At 37.5% G+C, this 19,085-nt stretch overlaps 1 protein-coding gene across 2 annotated transcripts in view; it reads left to right on the top strand.

Annotated features, from left to right (window-relative positions):
* The window catches only part of PDZRN4 (PDZ domain containing ring finger 4), a 393,965-nt gene extending 381,237 nt beyond the window's left edge, over positions 1-12,728 (top strand). For both annotated transcript variants that reach the window (XM_054696295.1, XM_054696296.1), the window contains 3 exons: positions 2,806-2,907; positions 6,828-6,944; positions 10,414-12,728. In XM_054696295.1, coding sequence (XP_054552270.1) covers positions 2,806-2,907; positions 6,828-6,944; positions 10,414-11,937 — 1,743 coding nt within the window. In that variant the 3' untranslated portion in view covers positions 11,938-12,728. The remainder of the gene's footprint in view (positions 1-2,805; positions 2,908-6,827; positions 6,945-10,413) is intronic.
* The last annotated feature ends 6,357 nt before the right edge of the window (positions 12,729-19,085 follow it).

Raw genomic sequence — 19,085 nt, 5'->3', positions numbered from 1 at the left:
TCAGAGGTGCAGGGAGTGAGAGGAGTCATCAGAGACAGAGCAGGGAACAGAGCAGGCAGATCAACTGAAATCACTGCTAAGGGGAGCCTGCGGTGCCCTGTGTGGGTCAGCTTGCTGGTGGGGGAATCAAACTCATGCCACAGTGACTGCCATAGCTTGATAGCACTGAGACTTTAACCCCTGCACCACCAAGGAGGCCCACAAATGTGTTTCTTTCCATGTGATCCTGAATCTAAAAGTGTTTCTCGACCATCTGATTTGTCCCCCAAATACCAGGGTTGGAAACCATAGCTCTGTTCATGATGTGGTCACAGAGGACAGAGATGGGCACCAACTGGAAGGGGCTGAATATCAGATAGCCATATTGTCTGTCCATGGCCACCTAAGTGTTAAAAATACATATGAGATGGTAGCTTCTGTTACATTTTAATTTTTTATTTTATTTTTTAAGGTAACATTCATTTGCAACACTAAATCAAGTCTTTACTGGCCATGGAAATATGAAAAATTATGATAACAAGGGCACTATTATCATGCAGAGTAATTCACCCCAACCTTGGACATTTGCTTTATATTGGCACTTAGTTAAACCCATTACTGATACTATTTATTTCGTCTTTATTTTAAAACAGGCCTCTGCACTTTTATATAGGAAATATAATAGTACATTAAAGTAACATGAAGAGTATGTAGATGATGAAAGAGAAATTTACATGAAGAATTTAGAATTATGTATATAGTATACTCCATTGGAAACCAGAAGAAAAGTGAAAATTGTCAAATGGAAAAGGTGATAAACTATGAAATTTAAACTCAATCACTTTGGAATCAAATCATCCTATAGTAAAAGATAATTAGTTCTATATTCAATAGACAACTAGACATATTGAAATATACTACTAAGACACTAATAATAGGCATAAGCCCTCAAAACTCAAAGCAACTTTCAAATCATGATTTTCAAACTACACTTTATTGAGGGTAGGGATGGTGTCATGGAAACCATCACTGCCAGTTTATCTTTATTTGAGAAAAAAAGGCTTATATTTTGCATAGAAATAGATTTTCAGGTAGATATATATTTACAAAAATTCACAATATAGTCTTTTCCAATAATTCATTCCCATTTTGAATCATAACCTCTTTTTGCTAATTTAATAAATTTATTTGTGAGCTGCAAAAAGACAGGCAAACAGATAAAAGCTCAATTTCCTGTCTACATATGCAAGTGAAAAACTAAGGTGATGTTCATCTGCTTTTTGTGTGTAATAAATTTAATAGGAGTTTAGAAATACAGAGAATTTATTGTGGCCCAAAGTTGATATTCCTGGGTTTAAGATAATCACATCTATCTTCAAGTTTCAGCCAGAATCCCAGAGCCCCACAAGTGGAAAAACTTAGCTGTCCACTTCATGCTTTTAAGCAGAAATACTGAGTGAAAGATGTTAGATTAATTATTGAAAAAACCTATGTATGCAGCCACGTTTTCTATTAAGTTATTGAAATACTTAATACTTATTTTAGAATTACTTGACCTCTTTAAAATTTCTGTATATTTTGATTATATGTAATAGATCAATAATCTCATCTCTATAGATTTGGGCCATCAATCAATCAAAAAATTATCTGAAAAAAAGTTGTGCTAGCTAAGGTTTAAACACATTTTAACATGGAAATGCAATTTAAAAGGCAAACTTTAGCAACTATATTTGTCTTATCTTAAAAAAGAACTTTAAAAATAAACAAAATGTTTTTCTTTTTGTTGTTGTTTGCATAGAAGATCTGGGATACAGGCCAGAGGTGCAGGGTGTGCGAAGATTCACCAGAGACAGAGTGGGGAGCAGAATAGGTGGATCAACTGAAATACACTGCTGAGGGGAGCAGAGGGTGAGACAGGAGAGGTCTGCTGTGCCACGTGGGTCAGCTCCCTGGCCAGATATTGAGCTCAGATCATGGTGGTAATAGTGCTGAGACTTAACCCCTAGGCCACCAGGAAGGCCCCGCAAGATATATTTCAAATGCCATTGGCATCTTTTCCTTTTAATCAAAAAAAGTTTGCTCAAGTTTGGTTTCTTTAACTAAACACTCTTATAAAAAATATTAATCTTATTTTTTTCTTAATTTTAGATATATATTTTAATCAGGAACCTTAAGCTATTCCATTAGTTTTGTTGTTTTAGGACATGGATACATATTACAAAAGAACTGAAATATTGATGAGGACATGCCTGGTGCATACCCTTCCTTCTTTTCATTAAACACTGAAAGATACCCTGAGAGTGACTTGGGACAACCGAGTCAGACCCACACAGGGATATGAGATGATTAAATGAAAATGCAATCAGCAGTGGCCTGGGAGCACTGCCTGGTTAGAGATAACTGCAGCTCTCTAATTGGCTCCCAGCAAGCACACAGGATAACGGATTTCAGTTGTGGGATTGCCGGTCTGCTTGCCCCAGCACTATTATCTCAGAGTGACACTTCCATTACTCTGAGCGGAGAAAGATGAACATCACCTGTCAGGGACTGGTTAATTGTATTGCTAGATGTATGTTGCCAGGGCGCAGGTTGGACATTTATGAACATAACTGCTTCCTCTGATGTCCGCCATCCTTCAGAGATCGATATGGCTCTTACAGTAAGCGCGTAATTGAGTGAAGGCACTTACCACGAGGGGCTGAAGATGAGCCCATTGTGTGAGCTTCATTGTCCATACATTTACCATAAATGAGCTGATATTTGCCATTTATTGTGTGCAGCATTGTGGAAATGGAAACTAATGTGCCACTTTCATTTGTTTTCTAGATAAATGGGGAAGATGTCCAGAATCGAGAAGAAGCAGTGGCATTGCTGTCTAGTGATGAGTGCAAAAGGATTGTGCTGTTGGTTGCGAGGCCAGAGATCCAGGTCAGAACATGGCTCAGAAGGCTGGAGATGGAATTTTATATTCACTCCCTGCCAATCCAGAGCAAACCGGTGCCATGGATATTTGTAAAACCAAGCATACAAGGCTATAATGAGTGATCTTTCCTAACTTACCTGCCTTTCAAAGACTATTATGAACTTAGAGACTCCCTTATCTTGCTCCACAGAATGGCAGCTAAACATCTTCTTTTTTCAAAAAGCACACAAAATTGAATCATTATTCTCTCCTTCCACTTGCCAGTTATTTAAATGAGTTCATAAATAAAAATGGCTAATTGTATGTGATTTTTAATTCTGTATGGGTTCTGACTTCAGGTTTCCATCTAAAAATACTTAATTGGCACATTAAGGTATCTTGAAAAAAATCTCTAATGAGACAAACATTAGCATATCCAGCTATCGACTTAAACCTTTTCATAATAACTTTGTCAAATAAAGCACTGTGTGGCATGGCGAGATTCCAGGTATAGTAAATGAATTTTTTCCAAGTTTAGAGTGACTAAAACATCTTTCTGGCCAAAAAACAAACTGATAGCTTCTAAGGGGATTTTTTTAATATCTTTACAGAGGGAGATGTCATGAAATTAAAGGAAAGGTAATGGTGGAAGAAAAGCACTATTGGTATTTCCTTTTATATCATTTTTGATACCCCACCACAATGCAGAAAGGACACAGTATTGTCACCCTTCTATCCATCTGTCCATAGTTTGAGTGAAGTTGGTTATATCACCATTTGTCTCCCAGGTTATTAATCTGACATTTTTCAGGCTCAGTAACAACATACTATCTATAAATTACATTGAGTAAGTGTATTTTGGTGTCAGACTGAATCCTGACTTGAATATAGTGGTTATAAAAGATCACCCTTTCTGTGTATATTTTCTTTATGCCTGTGACCATTCTAAATGGTTCCCATAAAGCCTGCCATAACCCTGGGCAGAGAAAAGTTATACACCTGGGTTCTTAAAAGCAGGTTAGGGAGCTTATACAATGAGCTGATGTGAATTTTTAAAATATGCATGAAATTTCATCAATTACCTACTAATTTTGCAAACAAGTGTATCTCACTGATCCCATTTTTTGAAAAAGATCAGAAAAAAATAGTTCAATGTGTTTCAGAAATTCAAAACTAGGTAGTCCTCCCTGTTGTACAAAAGATATTTTATTTTGATGTTAGAATATAGTTCCCCTGCCCTTTTCATGTAACTGTTGGACAACCCCATCAATTTAGAATTAAAGCATTTTCTTAAACTGTGTCACAGAGTAGCTATAATGAACTGAGGAAGAATAGAAATTAATGGCCTAAGACCAGATCTTATTAATCTTTGATGGAATACATATGCTTGATGGAATCAGTGACATTTTTGCATCTGACTACATTTTACTGACCCCAAAGAATCAATGTTGGAGGATGAATTTTCAGGCAAGACTTCCTTCCACAGTTGATAAAAGATGGTTGTCTGACTGAGATACTGTCCTGTCTGTCAAAATCAGAATCTCCTCTGGCCCCTTGCTCCTGCAGAAAGCCTTTGTGACACTGCAAGGAGGCTAATTGCCTTGAGAAAGTCAGATAAGTAGAAAAAGTAAGGAAAGGAAACGCATTTTAACTTGCTGCTTTAAAATGTAATTTAAGCAGAACCTGCTGTATAGTGGAAGAAAAAGAAAGAGCAAAAATTGCCTTTATATCACCCGTATATTTCCATCAACTTCAACATCTCACTATTGCGTTTTTTTGCATGTGTATTTTACTCAGGGAGAATGTGAATGCTTTTTGTGTGCTTTTTCTAGCCTTTCTTATGTTTTAATGTTTCAAAGATTCTGTACATTCTTGGAAATGATCTATAGTTGCTGGGGGCTAGCTTGTGCATCCGTGCGACATTTTAAAATAACTCATTTCTTCCATTCCCTGTCAACTTTTTTTCTTTTCTGCCCATTTTCTCCCTCAGACCATTAAAGAGATTGCTTTTCTTGCCTATTCCCCTTGGGACATTGGGCAGTGAGGGTTCTCAAAAGAACCTGTAGCCAATACTTGTAAGACTGTGCAGGTTGTTTCTTTCTCAAAAATGCCGTGTGTGTGTGTGTGTGTGTGTGTGTGTGTGTGTGTGTGTGCGCATGCCACTGCCACCCAGCCAGAGGCCTGTTAACAAGGAGAGGCCTCCCTTCTCAGCAGGCTGGCTGTGGGGGGAAGGTCTGTCTGCCAGTGTTGGTGAAAGGAAATGAGGGAGGAGACTTGCTCTACATTCACAGTGCTGTTTATCTCCATCCTCTAGTAGAGTCTAATCAAAATAGACATAAGCTGACTATAAATGGCAACTCTAAAAAGGATGGGATTGGTTAGTAAGAAAAGAATTACTGGGAATCATTAATTAACGTCTGCCTTTTATGCTCCACACCTTCCTCAACCATTTGTTTAAATTTCAAAAGACTCTTTCATCACTCACGATATCTGTGTTAGCAAATATTTTGTGTTGATTTGATTAAAGAAAGGTTCCTTGGTGTACTTTCAAAAAGTAAACTTTCTAACTTGAAATAATTTGGTTTAGTGTCTGGGATTTGCTACTGCATGAAACTTCAAAAGATTAAAGAATGTAAAACTTGGACAGTTAAAATTGGGATGGATTTAAATTTTACTCAGTTATTTTGATAGTTCATCTGCATATCAAAGTCAGAGAACTTGCTCTAGTTATTCAGGTGACATTTAAATGAATAAGAATGAATAAATGCCCCAGCCTTGGGCCCCAGTCAGTTTTTTTTAAAAAAGAAAATTCTGGAGAGCTAGAATAATAGCTCCCTAGAAACCGGTGTTGCCTTCATATTAATGAGTATGCTACATACTTTCTAAATCCCCTTCTGTGCAGATTAATGTTCTTTTAGGTGTCTTTTGGTTTTAAGTTCTAGAAGTTCAGTTACCTTGAAAGCTTATTTGCCCATTTGTTCAATGGTGAAAATACTTCAAGCTGCTGTTAATGTTGGCTCACTAGTGAATTGTAGTTTCTTTGTAACACAGACTAAAGCCGAACCTTGATAATAATTGAATTAATTTAATCAACACACTCAATTTAAGTAATCCAACACCAAAATCCCACTTTGAGGTAAATTACATTCATCATACTAGCAAGGTAACTCCCATTTTCTACTTCAGCTTGTATGGAGAAGCTGAAGGGATTTTTTTGTTCAGTGTAATTTGTGTAAGCGTCCCACAAGAATGCTTGGATTCTGCACCCATGAACAAAACCCTGCATGCCTCACCACCCTCACATGCAACATTTAAGGTTCTTCTTGGAATTGGGCCTAAATATAACCCAGAATGCACATGGTGTAACATTACTTTTTTGAGAATAATAACTTAGAATTTACCTTTTTTCACATAAAATAACATGTTGGCTGTGTTTGTGGCAAGCCGCCATCTTGTTAACTTGGAAACCATCCACTGGGGAAAAAAAAGTGCTAGATAAGGGTTGAGGGGATTAAGGGTGGGGGCACTTTCTGTGTAGTCACATTGGGGGACATTGTCAGGGAAAAAAGCCCAATTGTTTCCTGGCCCTATTAGTACCACTGCAGCTTTTTAATAGTGGGACTGTTGGAGGTAATGAGTGCGACAGCTGTGGATTATGCAGTATGCTTTTCATACATTCTGAAAGACGATAATGTTCTATGCTATGAGATCTTTTCTGTTATGAGAGAAAATCTGTAGCCCTGTTTCAGGAAAGGATAAAAGGCATAAAAGTCTTATTTTTTTTATCACCTTTTCTTGCTGCTAAGAGGTGAACTATCAGAGGCTGGTATTCTGAAGAGAATCATTATGATAAAAGGAACTAGTCAGGCATCACCATTTAAGTTTACCTTATTTTAGCATGAGTTCTCACTAGCCTAATAGAATGTACTAATGTGTTACTTTGCAGCTGGATGAAGGCTGGCTGGAAGATGAAAGGAATGAGTTCTTAGAGGAGTTAAACTTGGAGATGCTGGAAGAACAGCATAATGAAGCCACGCAGCACACGGCCAAGGAGGTGGAGCAGGTAGGAACAACAACTTGAACTACATCTTTGGAAATATTGCCAGTTCTTTTTCTAATATGTAATCATGAATAGAGTTAAAAAATCAAAGAGTTTGATCACACATCTCTGTCATGACAAGTTTTGAGAGTAAATGATCTTTCAAATGAAGCAGAAGGACTAAACTTTAAAAGTTTAAATTCAAAGTATTTCTGCTTTGAGAAGCTTGGAGATGATTGTCAGTCATGCACTGTAGTATTCAAATGCTGAACTCTGGACTGTTCACCCACTTTCAGAAATTTAATAGCAAAAATGTGGTGTTTCTCCTCTATGCTAGTGGAGACAAACTATAGCTCATGAAGTGACCCTTCCACTTCAGAAAACAATTTTACACTTGTAATTTTTACTCTATCTACTTGAATAGGCAACTATAGAATGAACATGGCAAGATAGAAGCTATCAATCTTATTTGTGGCTCAGGTATCCTGCTTATATCTTGACACCTATGAATTGGAGTAGTTTTCATTGAAATGACTGACATAATTTTGTCTTGGGTCACAGATTCATACACGAAAAATTATGAGCTCCTAAGATGTATCATCATGAGAATACCAAGAAAAGTGAACAGATTCCCCGCCCTTAATTCATCCACAGTGTGACTATGGCAGACTGAACCTTAGGGGTCTTTCATTCTTCTGGTTATTTTCTTTTTGGATAAAAACAAGATCAATGCACCCTAGATTTCTTTTATGTTGGATTCATAGCCGTCATCTGCCTGATACCACATTATTAGCGCTTATGCTGTCAGCTGACCGATTTGCTTCATTATCATTTTACTTTCACTATTAACATAGCCTAAAGGATTTTTTTAATCTTGACAGATTGAGGAACACGAAACATAAACATTCTATCACTTTACTAAGTTGAATGATGGAACAGTATTGACATGCTAACGTCATGCTGATGTCTCACCGCAGAGATGAGCATGTGTGCACGCAGGCACATGCGCATTTCCATTACTGCAGGTGACTTCCAGAGAGCCCTGTGTGCCGTAACAGATGCTCACGGGCCACTTTGCAACAGTAGCTCATGCTCAAAAGTGCTGCTTCTGCTGGGGTGATTGCTCTTCAATACAGGTGGACAGATGGAAATTTTTATGTATGACTTCAACACTAGTCACAAATAAAGATATTCTTTGGTGGCAGATGCTGGTTACATGCAAGAAAGTCCTTGCTCCAGGCTTTTCCTCTCTTAGATACAAAATATGACCTGCTACAGTATTGACAAGAGGATGTGGGAATAAAGAAAGAAGGAAGAAATCCTGTCCAGGGGAAGTGATAGGGTGTCAGGTGCTGCTACTCATCACATGTCACACAAATGCTCGGTCTTTTGAGGAAACGTCGGATGTCCCTGCGGTTAGATTCTCATTCTGTGGAAATTTTTCTTCGCCATGAGACTGAAAAATGATGAGAAGTACAGAAACCTTTAAAAGTCCTTTGCCCTACTAAACAACAATACTACATTAGAAATGTCTTGGTAGAAACATTGCCTGTCACAGCAATAATTCCATGGGGAAATGATAAATGATAGAGTAGCAGTCTATCAACCAGGATTTCCAGATCTGAAAATGGAAAGCTGTTTATTTTCACATGTGGTAATAAACCAAAACAAATAAATTTAATTTTAAAATGCATACACATACTTACAAATGAAAATACAGATCCACATGGACATTTTGTTTTGCATACTGTCCATCCTTGATGCCATGCCAATGTAGCCTCACTCAGCATATAACCTGTGGCTGTCATTTGTACGGCATGTAAAACAAGAAAAAATGATACTAGCCCTCTTGTATTTTTTCCAGTTCATCACTAGATATGAGAAAAATATAAACGCAAATAATATAGTATATAAACCCAAATGCCCAATATCAATCATGCTGTTTGGGCGGTTTCTAATGAAGTGTTGAGAAGTCATCACATTTGATACTATTGTCAGCTTATAGCTAGGGACAGAGGCAGTAAAAGCATTCCGTTGTTAGGTATAGTTATTTATAACATTTTTTTATCAATAAGACTTCAAATCAATCTCAATATGTTTCCAACAATCACAGAAATGCTTCAGAGAAAGATTGAGAATCCTAACATTACATATACACGATCCTATTTTCCCCTCTCTACTTTGTTCCATCATTATTTCTATGGAAAATAATAATTTATCTAAAGACACTCTCTCAGACCTGATTCAGAACACTCTTTATCACCTATATTCAGTCCTTCTTTAACAATAACAGGCCAATGGGCCTCTCTGGTGGCACAAAGGGTTAAGAGGCAACCTATGAAGCTATTCCCAGTGGCTGCAGAACAAATTCCATCCCCGGTTGGCCAGAACAAATTCCATCCCTGGTTGCACCCACATGGTGCAGCAGACCTCTTCTGACTCGCCAGCTGCTCCCCTCAGCAGTGTATTTCAGTCCATCTGCCTTTTCTGTTCCCCACTCTGTCTCTGGTGAGTCCTTTCACCACCTCCCCACACACACACCTCTGTCCTGTACTCCAGTTCTTGTATACATAAACAAATCTTTAAAAAAAAAAAACAATAACAGTAACAGGCCAAATAATATTTAATTATATAGTTACATCTACTAAAGAAATATATATTTATATATTTATTTCTATCACCTACTATTAGAAACAATATATACACATAAAAAATAGTGAGTAAACTTAGACATAGGGGAATACACTCTGGAAACTGCCTCATTAAGTACTTTATGATGAGTGATGGAGGAAATGGTAATTTTATTCACAGAGAAAGAACTGCTTGTGCATTCTCCTTAAGGCAGTAACAGAAATTATTCTTCATGAAAGTAAAAGCTTCCCAGGGAATGAAACTTACATATATGCATGTGAGTGTGAGTGTATGAGATAATCCCATAGCAGGAAGGATCTGGCTTCAGTACTAGTCCATCCTAGATTTTGTGGTATTTGGCTTACTATAATCATTCTATTACTAGATCAGCAATGTTTACTCTGAATTTAAGAAAAATTCATAAAATGTTAATGAAAATGATGCATTTTCTGAAATCCAGGACTCCATATTGCTGAAGACAATTTAGACATCTGTCTTCCTCATGCCTTTGCTTACTGTCACCTCAGAAACTAATAGTCACCTCATTCACACACCTGCACTCTAGTTTCCCACAGAAAACAAAAGACAAGAATCCCTTATTTAAATGTGTCCTGTTTTATTTCTCCCCAAGTGGTTATCACAGTCACATTTAGGCTGTTTTTATTTTCTTTATTTCTTTTTGTATCAAAAGCTGCTATGTGTCAATTGCCTTTACTTGTGAAATTGTTATGTATCCTAAAGTGAGAGCTGCTTTCTAGAGACTTTACTTTTGCCAGGAAGCATTGTTTTTTGGACAAGTTTTTCAATGAGTAGTGTTTCTCAAAATAATCAATTTTCTTCTTTCCCCTTTCTCTTTTCTTAGCCAAAAAAACAAGAAGAAGAAGAAGGTACCACAGACACAGCCACATCCTCATCCAATAACCATGAGAAGGACAGTGGTGTTGGGCGCACAGATGAAAGCTTAAGAAACGATGAGAGCTCAGAGCAAGAGAATGCAGCTGAGGACCCCAACAGCACATTTTTGAAGAGCAGGAGAGAACTGGGGCAGAGCCAAGACACGCTGGGAAGCATTGAACTTCAGTGCAACGAGAGCTTCGTGTCTGGTGAATGCCTAGACTCAGACTGCACTGGCCACCCAGACGAGGAGTGTGAAAGATTCCGGCAGCTCTTGGAGCTCAAGTGCAAGATTGGAAATCATGGCGAGTATGACCTGTATTACTCGAGCAGCACAATTGAATGCAATCAGGGGGAACAGGAGGGAGTGGAACATGAGCTGCAGTTGCTTAATGAAGAGCTAAGAAACATTGAACTTGAGTGTCAGAATATCATGCAAGCTCACAGGCTCCAGAAAGTGACAGAGCAGTATGGAGACATCTGGGCGTTGCATGATGAAGGGTTCCGAAATTATAATACCAGCATGGATATGCAAAGGGGGAAACTCGATGACATCATGGAACACCCAGAGAAGTCAGACAAGGACAGCTCTAGTGCTTACAACACAGCTGAAAGCTGCAGAAGCACCCCACTCACTTTGGACCGGTCCCCCGACAGTTCCCTTCCAAGAATGATCAACCTTACCAACAAGAAAAATCTGAGAAGCACAGCTGCAGCCGATCAGTCCTCTTCTGGACAGAGCAGCAAAGACTCCGCCTCCACCAAAGCCAAAACCACCGAACAAGGTTGCATCATGGCGTGCAAGGAGAAGATACTGGAAAGCAAGCTGTCTGATCAGGAGAAGGCAGGCAGCGAACACACCCCTTACCTCTCTCCCTACCACAGCTCCTCCTACAGATTCGCCAACATCCCGGCACACGCCCGCCACTATCAGAGCTACATGCAGCTCATTCAACAGAAATCGGCAGTCGAGTACGCGCAGAGTCAGCTCAGCTTGGTGAGCATGTGCAAGGAGTCCCCTAAGTGCTCGGAGCCAAAGATGGAGTGGAAGGTGAAGATCAGAAGTGACGGTACCCGGTACATCACCAAGAGGCCGGTGCGAGACCGCATTCTGAAGGAGCGTGCCTTAAAGATCAAGGAGGAGCGGAGCGGCATGACCACCGACGACGACACCATGAGTGAAATGAAGATGGGGCGCTACTGGAGCAAAGAAGAGAGGAAGCAACATCTGGTGCGGGCGAAGGAGCAGCGGAGGCGCCGAGAGTTCATGATGCGGAGCCGGCTGGAGTGTCTCAAGGAAAGTCCCCAGAGTGGCAGCGAGGGCAAGAAGGAGATCAACATCCTCGAACTGAGTCACAAGAAGATGATGAAGAAGAGGAACAAGAAAATCTTGGACAACTGGATGACAATCCAAGAACTGATGACGCATGGAGCTAAATCTCCCGACGGCTCGCGGGTTCATAACGCCTTCTTGTCAGTCACCACTGTATGACCGGATGCAAATGATTTTCAGAAGATGCTACCAGTTTGGGTAGAGTATGATTGCCTCGTTAAATGTGGCATTTTTATATATATTTTGTGACTCTTTATAGTTTAAAGTTTTTGTAAGCAAAAATACTTGGTAATTTTTTCATTTGTTATTCATATACTGGTACCTTCTTTTTGGCTGAAATCTTCCTTTAACTTGTGATATATTCATATTACTCATTTATATATAAAAAACAAACATAAGAAAAGAAAAAAAAAGCTTGAAGGAAAATACTGAGGAGTCAATTAATTTCCTATTTTAATGTATCTATTGTAAGTTAAGATCTGGATTTATTTCTCTAGTTTACTTATTTTCTACTTTAATAACAACTCAATGCCAAAACCTTTCTATGCTTGCTTCTTGGTGGAATATGTAGTAAATCAAACCTGTTAATTAATCCCGTGCTGCATCTTGTCTTATACATAAAGCCACTTCTTTTAACATCCTATTGTACATTGAACACTGAAATGGCCATTGTCTTTGTCTCAGTAAAGTGTAAGTGGACAATCTTCTGTGATATGTGGTGACACATTGGTCATGTAGCTAGATAATTGTGGTAATTGTGACAATAAAAGAGAAATAAATTATTGATTATCCTTAAGAAATGTCATCAAGGAGTGTTTTATTTTCATTGTCCACTGTGTTACCAGATATAAATTAGTTACATATGTATACTATTTAGAAGACTCCTATTTGTGGATTATAAAATGTGTACATTTTCTATTCCTTTTTTTCAATAAAATTGTCTTGAAATACTTCCCATAGATTATTGTGTTGCATATTCTTATCGGGATTAAATTAGATGATGTCTGTAGAGCAGCTAATAGATGCTAAGTAAAAATTCAGGAAACATGAATTTATTGAATATCTGTCACCCATGTAAAGTAAAACCAAGAAAAAATGTAAGGGAAAGGCATGAAGAAATAGGGTCAGTAAAGAGAATATTTATAATGATATAGAGGGAAAATATATATTTATATCACATACTGCTAGAAATAATATATACACATTAAAAATAGTGAGCAAGCTTAGACATAAGTTTACATAAGACAAATGTGTATTGGGCAGATTGGAATGTGATAATAAAATATCATAATAACATGCCATGGACTGTGTTACTTATGTAACTGGATTTAGGGCCTCCCTGGTGGTGCAAGGACTGTTTCAGTGCAATCAATCTATCACCTGCCACTGCTGCCTGAGTTTGATCCCCAGCCAAGGAGATAACCCACATGGCCCAGCAGACCTCTCCTGTCTCCTCACTGCTCCCCTCAGCAGTGTATTACAGTAGATCTGCCTGTTCTTCTCCCCACTCTGTCTCTGGTGAATCTTCTTACCCCCACCTCTGGCCTTCACCCCAGGACTTATATGCATAAATAAATATAAACAAATATTTTTTTTTTAAAAAAAAACAGGATTTATTTATCACGACTCTGGATTCTGGGAAGCCCAAGACCAAGATGCCAACAGATTCTGCTGCCTGGTTAGGGCTATATTCCTGTCACTGATGGGACCTTCTCATGGTACCTTCACAGAGTGAAGAGAAAAATAGTAAGATTTCTGGTGTCTACTCTTATAAATGGGCACTGATCCCCTCATAAGTACCCAACTTTGTGACTTCATCAATCACCATCCAAAGATTCTATCTCCAACTACTTTCACACTGTGGATTAGAACTTGAACATTTGAAGTTGTGAGGAAGACACAATTCAATTCATAGCACTATGTACATTTATTTAGATGATCATTTGAGAATAAATTTGGGGGAACTATCTTTTTATTAATTTCCAGCATCCTCAACTGTAAATGCCTTATGGGTTATTTAAACATAAGATTATCAGGTAGGTTTTTAAATATAGCTTTTCATCATATAAATATCTTTCTTTTTCTTTAGATCTTCACTGAGTTATTTCTGACTTCTTAACAGCCTGTTCATTTTTGCTGAAGTTATTTTATGCTATTCTCTCGGATTTCTGTGTCAAATCCTCCATCTCCCTTAGAGGACAAATCCTGTATCTCCCTGCTTTTCAAGATGTGACAGAAATTGGTATAAGGGTTTTCTCTTTGGTAACTATTTTGATCATTTCTTGGCATTTTTTGCACACTCAGTGAAGCGCACGCAGTATCCTTTTACCTTGGAAATTTCATTTTCCATTATATGAATCATATACATGGAACTTACTGCCTTCCTGTGTAGATTTTAAGTTCATGGGGCTTTGCTCTTGCTCCCCTCTCTCTTTGTAAATGGCTGGTAGAATGCCATCTGAATAATAATGAAGTTAAATTATTTTATTCATGCATCCTTCTCCTCCACACATTGATCCTTTTGTTCCTTAATCTTCTACCCTCTTGTGTTCTTATTTTGGAATCTTATTTACATGTAATGAAAAGCTGGACTCAAAAATTTTAGCCCAGTGATAGTTATAGCAACTTAAGGCTACTAAAAATTTAACCACTTCTAATATTAACTATCTTTAGTCCAATCAGTAAGACTGCTGAGTAAGCCTGGCGTTACTTTGAATCCAACGGTTTTAAATAAGAATGCTTATCAATTAGTAAAACCCTATGCGATTGTTTATTCTTTTGACAAAACTTGGTTTTAAATAATCATTGAATATGAGTTTTATCTATAGTAAATGTGATTTGGAATCAACAAATGGATTTCATCAGAATAAACAAGTACCAATCACAGAAGATAGTTTCGCCCAAATTACCAGCTTTATCCTATTTTTATTAAAAATAAGTATGCTTGCTAATTGTTTAAAAATGGAAGGTTACAGCACTATCACCACTATAGCCTGAGTTTGATCCCTGGCTAGGGAGCTGACCCACACAGGGTAGCAGACCTCTCCTGTCTTGCCCGATGCTCCCCTTAGGAATGTTTTACAGAGATCCACCTGTTCTGCTCCCCACTGTATCTCTCGTGAATCCTCTCACCCTCCATACTGCTGAACCATGTCCCAATTCGTCTATGCCAAAAAAAAAATTTTTTTTCTGCTCTCTCATCACAAACAGGCTATATGATGAATAGCTTTATTATTTAGTTTTCTCATCGGTAAAATGCAGATGATATCAGTACATAATATATGTCTTTATTTTATTTTTATTATTATTTAAATTTTATTTTTATATTACCCATACAATTACAACCACTTATTTTGACCCCAATCCCTCCTTCCCCCCACCCATAGAGTAACTCTGGTACATAGTTGTTTGTTGATTTTGATATTTTCTTTCTTATAGTTATTGTTTTTCCTGGTCCCTTATTTAAGTTTTCTAGATTCCTGCTATGAGTGAAACCATCTGGTATTTTTCTTTTTCTTTCTGACTTATTTCTCTGAGCATGATCCCTTCCAGTTCCATCCATGTTGCTGCAAATTGCATGTGTTCATCTTTTTTGATTGCTGAGTAATATTCCATGGTGTATATGTACCACATCTTCTTGATCCAGTCATCTATTTTTGGGCATTTGGGTTGTTTCCAAACCTTAGCTATTATAAATAGTGCTGCTATAAACATAGGGGTGCAGGTGCTCTTTGGAATTGATGTTTCTGTGTCCTTTGGGTAAATACCTAGGAGTGGAATTGCTGGATCCTATGGAAGCTCTATGTTTAGTAGGTCAAGAAATCTCCACACAGCTCTCCATAGTGGTTGGACCAGTTTGCACTCCTACCAGCAATGCAGAAGAGTTCCTATTTCTCCACAACCTCGCCAACATTTGTTGTTGCTGGTATTTTTTAGTATGTGCCATTCTCACTGGTGTAAGATGGTAGCTCATTATAGTTTTGATTTGCATTTCCCTGATTACAAGTGATGTTGAACATTTTTTCATATGCCTATTGGCCATATGCATTTCCTCTTCAGAGAAGTTTCTTTTTAGCTCTTCTGCCCATTTTTTTGACTGGATTATTTTCTTTGTTGTTGTTGAGTCTCATCAGCTCTTTGCAGATTTTTGTGATCAGTCCTTTATCATTAGTGTTGGGTGCAAAAATGTTCTCCCAGTTGGTGGGGTTTCTCTTTGTTTTTGTTATTGTCTCTTTTGCTGTGCAGAAGCTCTTTAATTTGATGTAGTCCCAGCTGTTTATCTTTGCCTTCACTATCACTGCTTTGGGTGATGTGTCTGTAAAGATGTCTTTGATGTGCAAATCACGTAGTGTTTCGCCTATATTTCCTTCTATGTATTTTATGGTTTCAGGTCTTATGTCTAGTTCTTTAATCCATTTTGAGTTGATTTTTGTGTATGGTGTGAGGTAGTGGTCAAGCTTCATTCTTTTGCATGTAGCGACCCAGTTTTCCCAGCACCATTTATTGAACAAACTTTCTTTGCTCCATTGCATATTCCTTGCTCCTTTGTCAAAGATTAGTTGACCATAAATCTGTGGGTTTATTTCTGGATTTTCTATTCGATTCCATTGGTCTGTGTGTCTGTTCTTGTTCCAATACCATGCAGTTTTGATGATTATGGTTTTGTAGTATAGATTGAAGTCTGGGAGTGTGATACCTCCATTCCCTTCTTTTTTTTTTCAGGAGAGCTTTGGCTATTCGGGGTTTTTGGTGATTCCATATGAATTTCATCAATAATTGTTCTATTTCTTTGAAGAATGACATTGAAATTTTGATTGGAATAGCATTGAATCTGTATATTGCTTTTGGTAGGATGGCCATTTTAATGTTTATTCTTCCAATCCATGAGCAGGGGATGTCTTTTCATTTCTTTGTGTCTTCTTCTATTTCTTTTAACAGTGTTTTATAGTTTTCTTTGTATAGGTCCTTTACCTCTTTTGTTAGCTATATTCCCAAGTATTTGATTTTTTTGTTTTGATAATAAAATGGATTTTTTTTATTTCTTTCTCTTCAGATTTATTGTTTGTATATAAGAAGGCTACTGACTTTTGCATGTTGATTTTGTATCCTGCCACTGTACTGAACTGATTGATTAGATGAATTAGTTTTTCTGTGGAGTTTTTGGGGTTCTCTATGTATATTATCATATCATCTGCAAATAATGGTAGTTTGACTTCTTCTTTTCCTATTTGGATTCCTTGTATGTCTTTCTTTTGTCTTATTGCTCTGGCTAGGACTTCCAGGATTATATTGAAAAGCAGTGGTGAGAGTGGACATCCTTGTCTTGTTCCAGAGCTTAATGGAAATGCTTTCAGCTTTTCACCATTGAGAATGATACTGGCTGTTGGCTTGTCATAGATGGCCTTTATGATGTTGAGGTATGTTCCTTGTATCCCAAGAATTTCAAGGGCTTTTATCATGAATGGGTGTTGCACTTTGTCGAAAGCTTTCTCAGCATCTATTGATATTATCATATGGTTTTTATATTTCTTTTTGTTGATGTGTTGGATAACGTTGATTGATTTTCGGATGTTAAACCATCCTTGTGCCCCTGGAATGAATCCAACTTGGTCGTGGTGAATTATCTTATGGATACATTGTTGGATTCTGATAGCTAAAATTTTATTGAGGATTTTTGCATCAGTGTTCATTAGGGAGATTGGCCTATAGTTTTCCTTTTTTTGTGTTGTCCTTATTCGGTTTTGGTATTAGTGTAATATTGGCTTCATAGAACGTGTTTGGTATTGTCCCTTCCTTCTCAATTTTTTGGAAGAGTTTGTGAAGGATAGGCACTAATTCGTCTCTGAATGTTTGGTAGAATTCATTTGTAAATCCATCAGGTCCTGGGCTTTTGTTTTTGGGGAGGTTTTTGATTACCATTTCAATTTCACTGCTTGTAATTGGTCTGTTTAGGTGTTCCATTTCTTCTTTATCTAGTTTTGGGTGATTGTAGAGTTGTAGCAATTTGTCCATCTCCTCTAGATTGTTGAACTTGTTTCCGTATGACTGTTCATAGTAGTTTCTGATTATTCTTTTGATTTCTGCTGTGTCCGTTGTGATTTCTCCTCTTTCATTTGTGATCCTGTTTATTTGTGCTTTCTCCCTTTTCTCCTTTGTGAGCTTGGCTAGGGGTTTGTCTATTTGATTTATTTTTCGAAGAATCAGCTCTTGGTTTCATTGATCTTTTGGATTGTTTTTTTAGTTTCAATTTCATTTATTTCGGCTTTGGTTTTTTGTTATTTCTTTTCTTCTACTTGTTTTGGGTTTTTTTCTTGTTCTTTTTCTAGTTATTTGAGTGTCTAGATTAGGTTGTTTCTTTGAGTTCTTTCTTGTTTCTTGATGTGAGCCTCTATTGCTATATATTTTCCTCTTATTACTGCTTTTGCTGCATCCCATACATTTAAGAAATTGGTGTCCTCCTTGTCATTCAATTCATAGACTTTTTTAATTTCTTCTTTGATCTTCTCATTAGTCCAGTGGTCTTCTAGTAGTGTGTGTTTCAATCTCCATGAGGTAGGTGAGTTCCTTGCATTCTTTTTATGGTTTATTTCTAGTTTGATAACTTCAAGGTCAGAAAAGATGCTTGGTATGATTTCAATCTTGGTGTATCTGTTGATGTTCGTCTTGTGTCCCAGCATGTGATCGATCCTGGAGAATGATCCGTGAGTGCTTGAGAAAAATGTGCACTCAGATTTTTTTGGGTTTAGTGTTCTATAGATGTCTGTTAAGCCCAAGTGCTCTAGATCCTTATTTAGAGCTTTAGTGTCTTTACTTAATTTTTGTCTCCTTGATCTATCCATTGTTGACAGTGGTGTGTTGAAGTCTCCTGCTATGTATGTGTTTTCTCTGATGTCTGTTTTCAAGGATGACAATGTTGTCTGATATATTTTGGTGCTCCTTCGTTTGGTGAATATATGTTAATGAGTGTTATTTCTACTTGAAGTATTATCCCCTTGATCATAATGTAGTGACCGTTGGGGTCTCTTTTTACCTTTTTGAGTTTGAAACCTGTTTTATCTGATATAAGTATAGCTGTTCCTGCTTTCTTTTTTGGTCCGTTTGCTTGTAGGATTGTTTTCCATCCTTTAACTTTGAGTCTATTTTTATATTTTGTAGCTAAATGTGTTTCCTGGAGACAGCAAAAAGTTGGGTTTTGTTTCTTAATCCAGCCTGCGACTCTATGTGTTTTTATTGAAGAGTTTAGTCCATTTACATTTAGAGTTAATATCAATATTTTAGCATCTCTATTTGCCGTTGTGTTTGTCTTT

The sequence above is a fragment of the Talpa occidentalis genome, unplaced genomic scaffold (genome assembly GCF_014898055.3).
Source record: "Talpa occidentalis isolate TD23 unplaced genomic scaffold, MPIMG_talOcc4v2.1 talOcc4.16, whole genome shotgun sequence".
Taxonomy (NCBI): Eukaryota; Metazoa; Chordata; class Mammalia; order Eulipotyphla; family Talpidae; genus Talpa; species Talpa occidentalis.
This window is presented reverse-complemented; position numbering and strand designations above follow the sequence as displayed.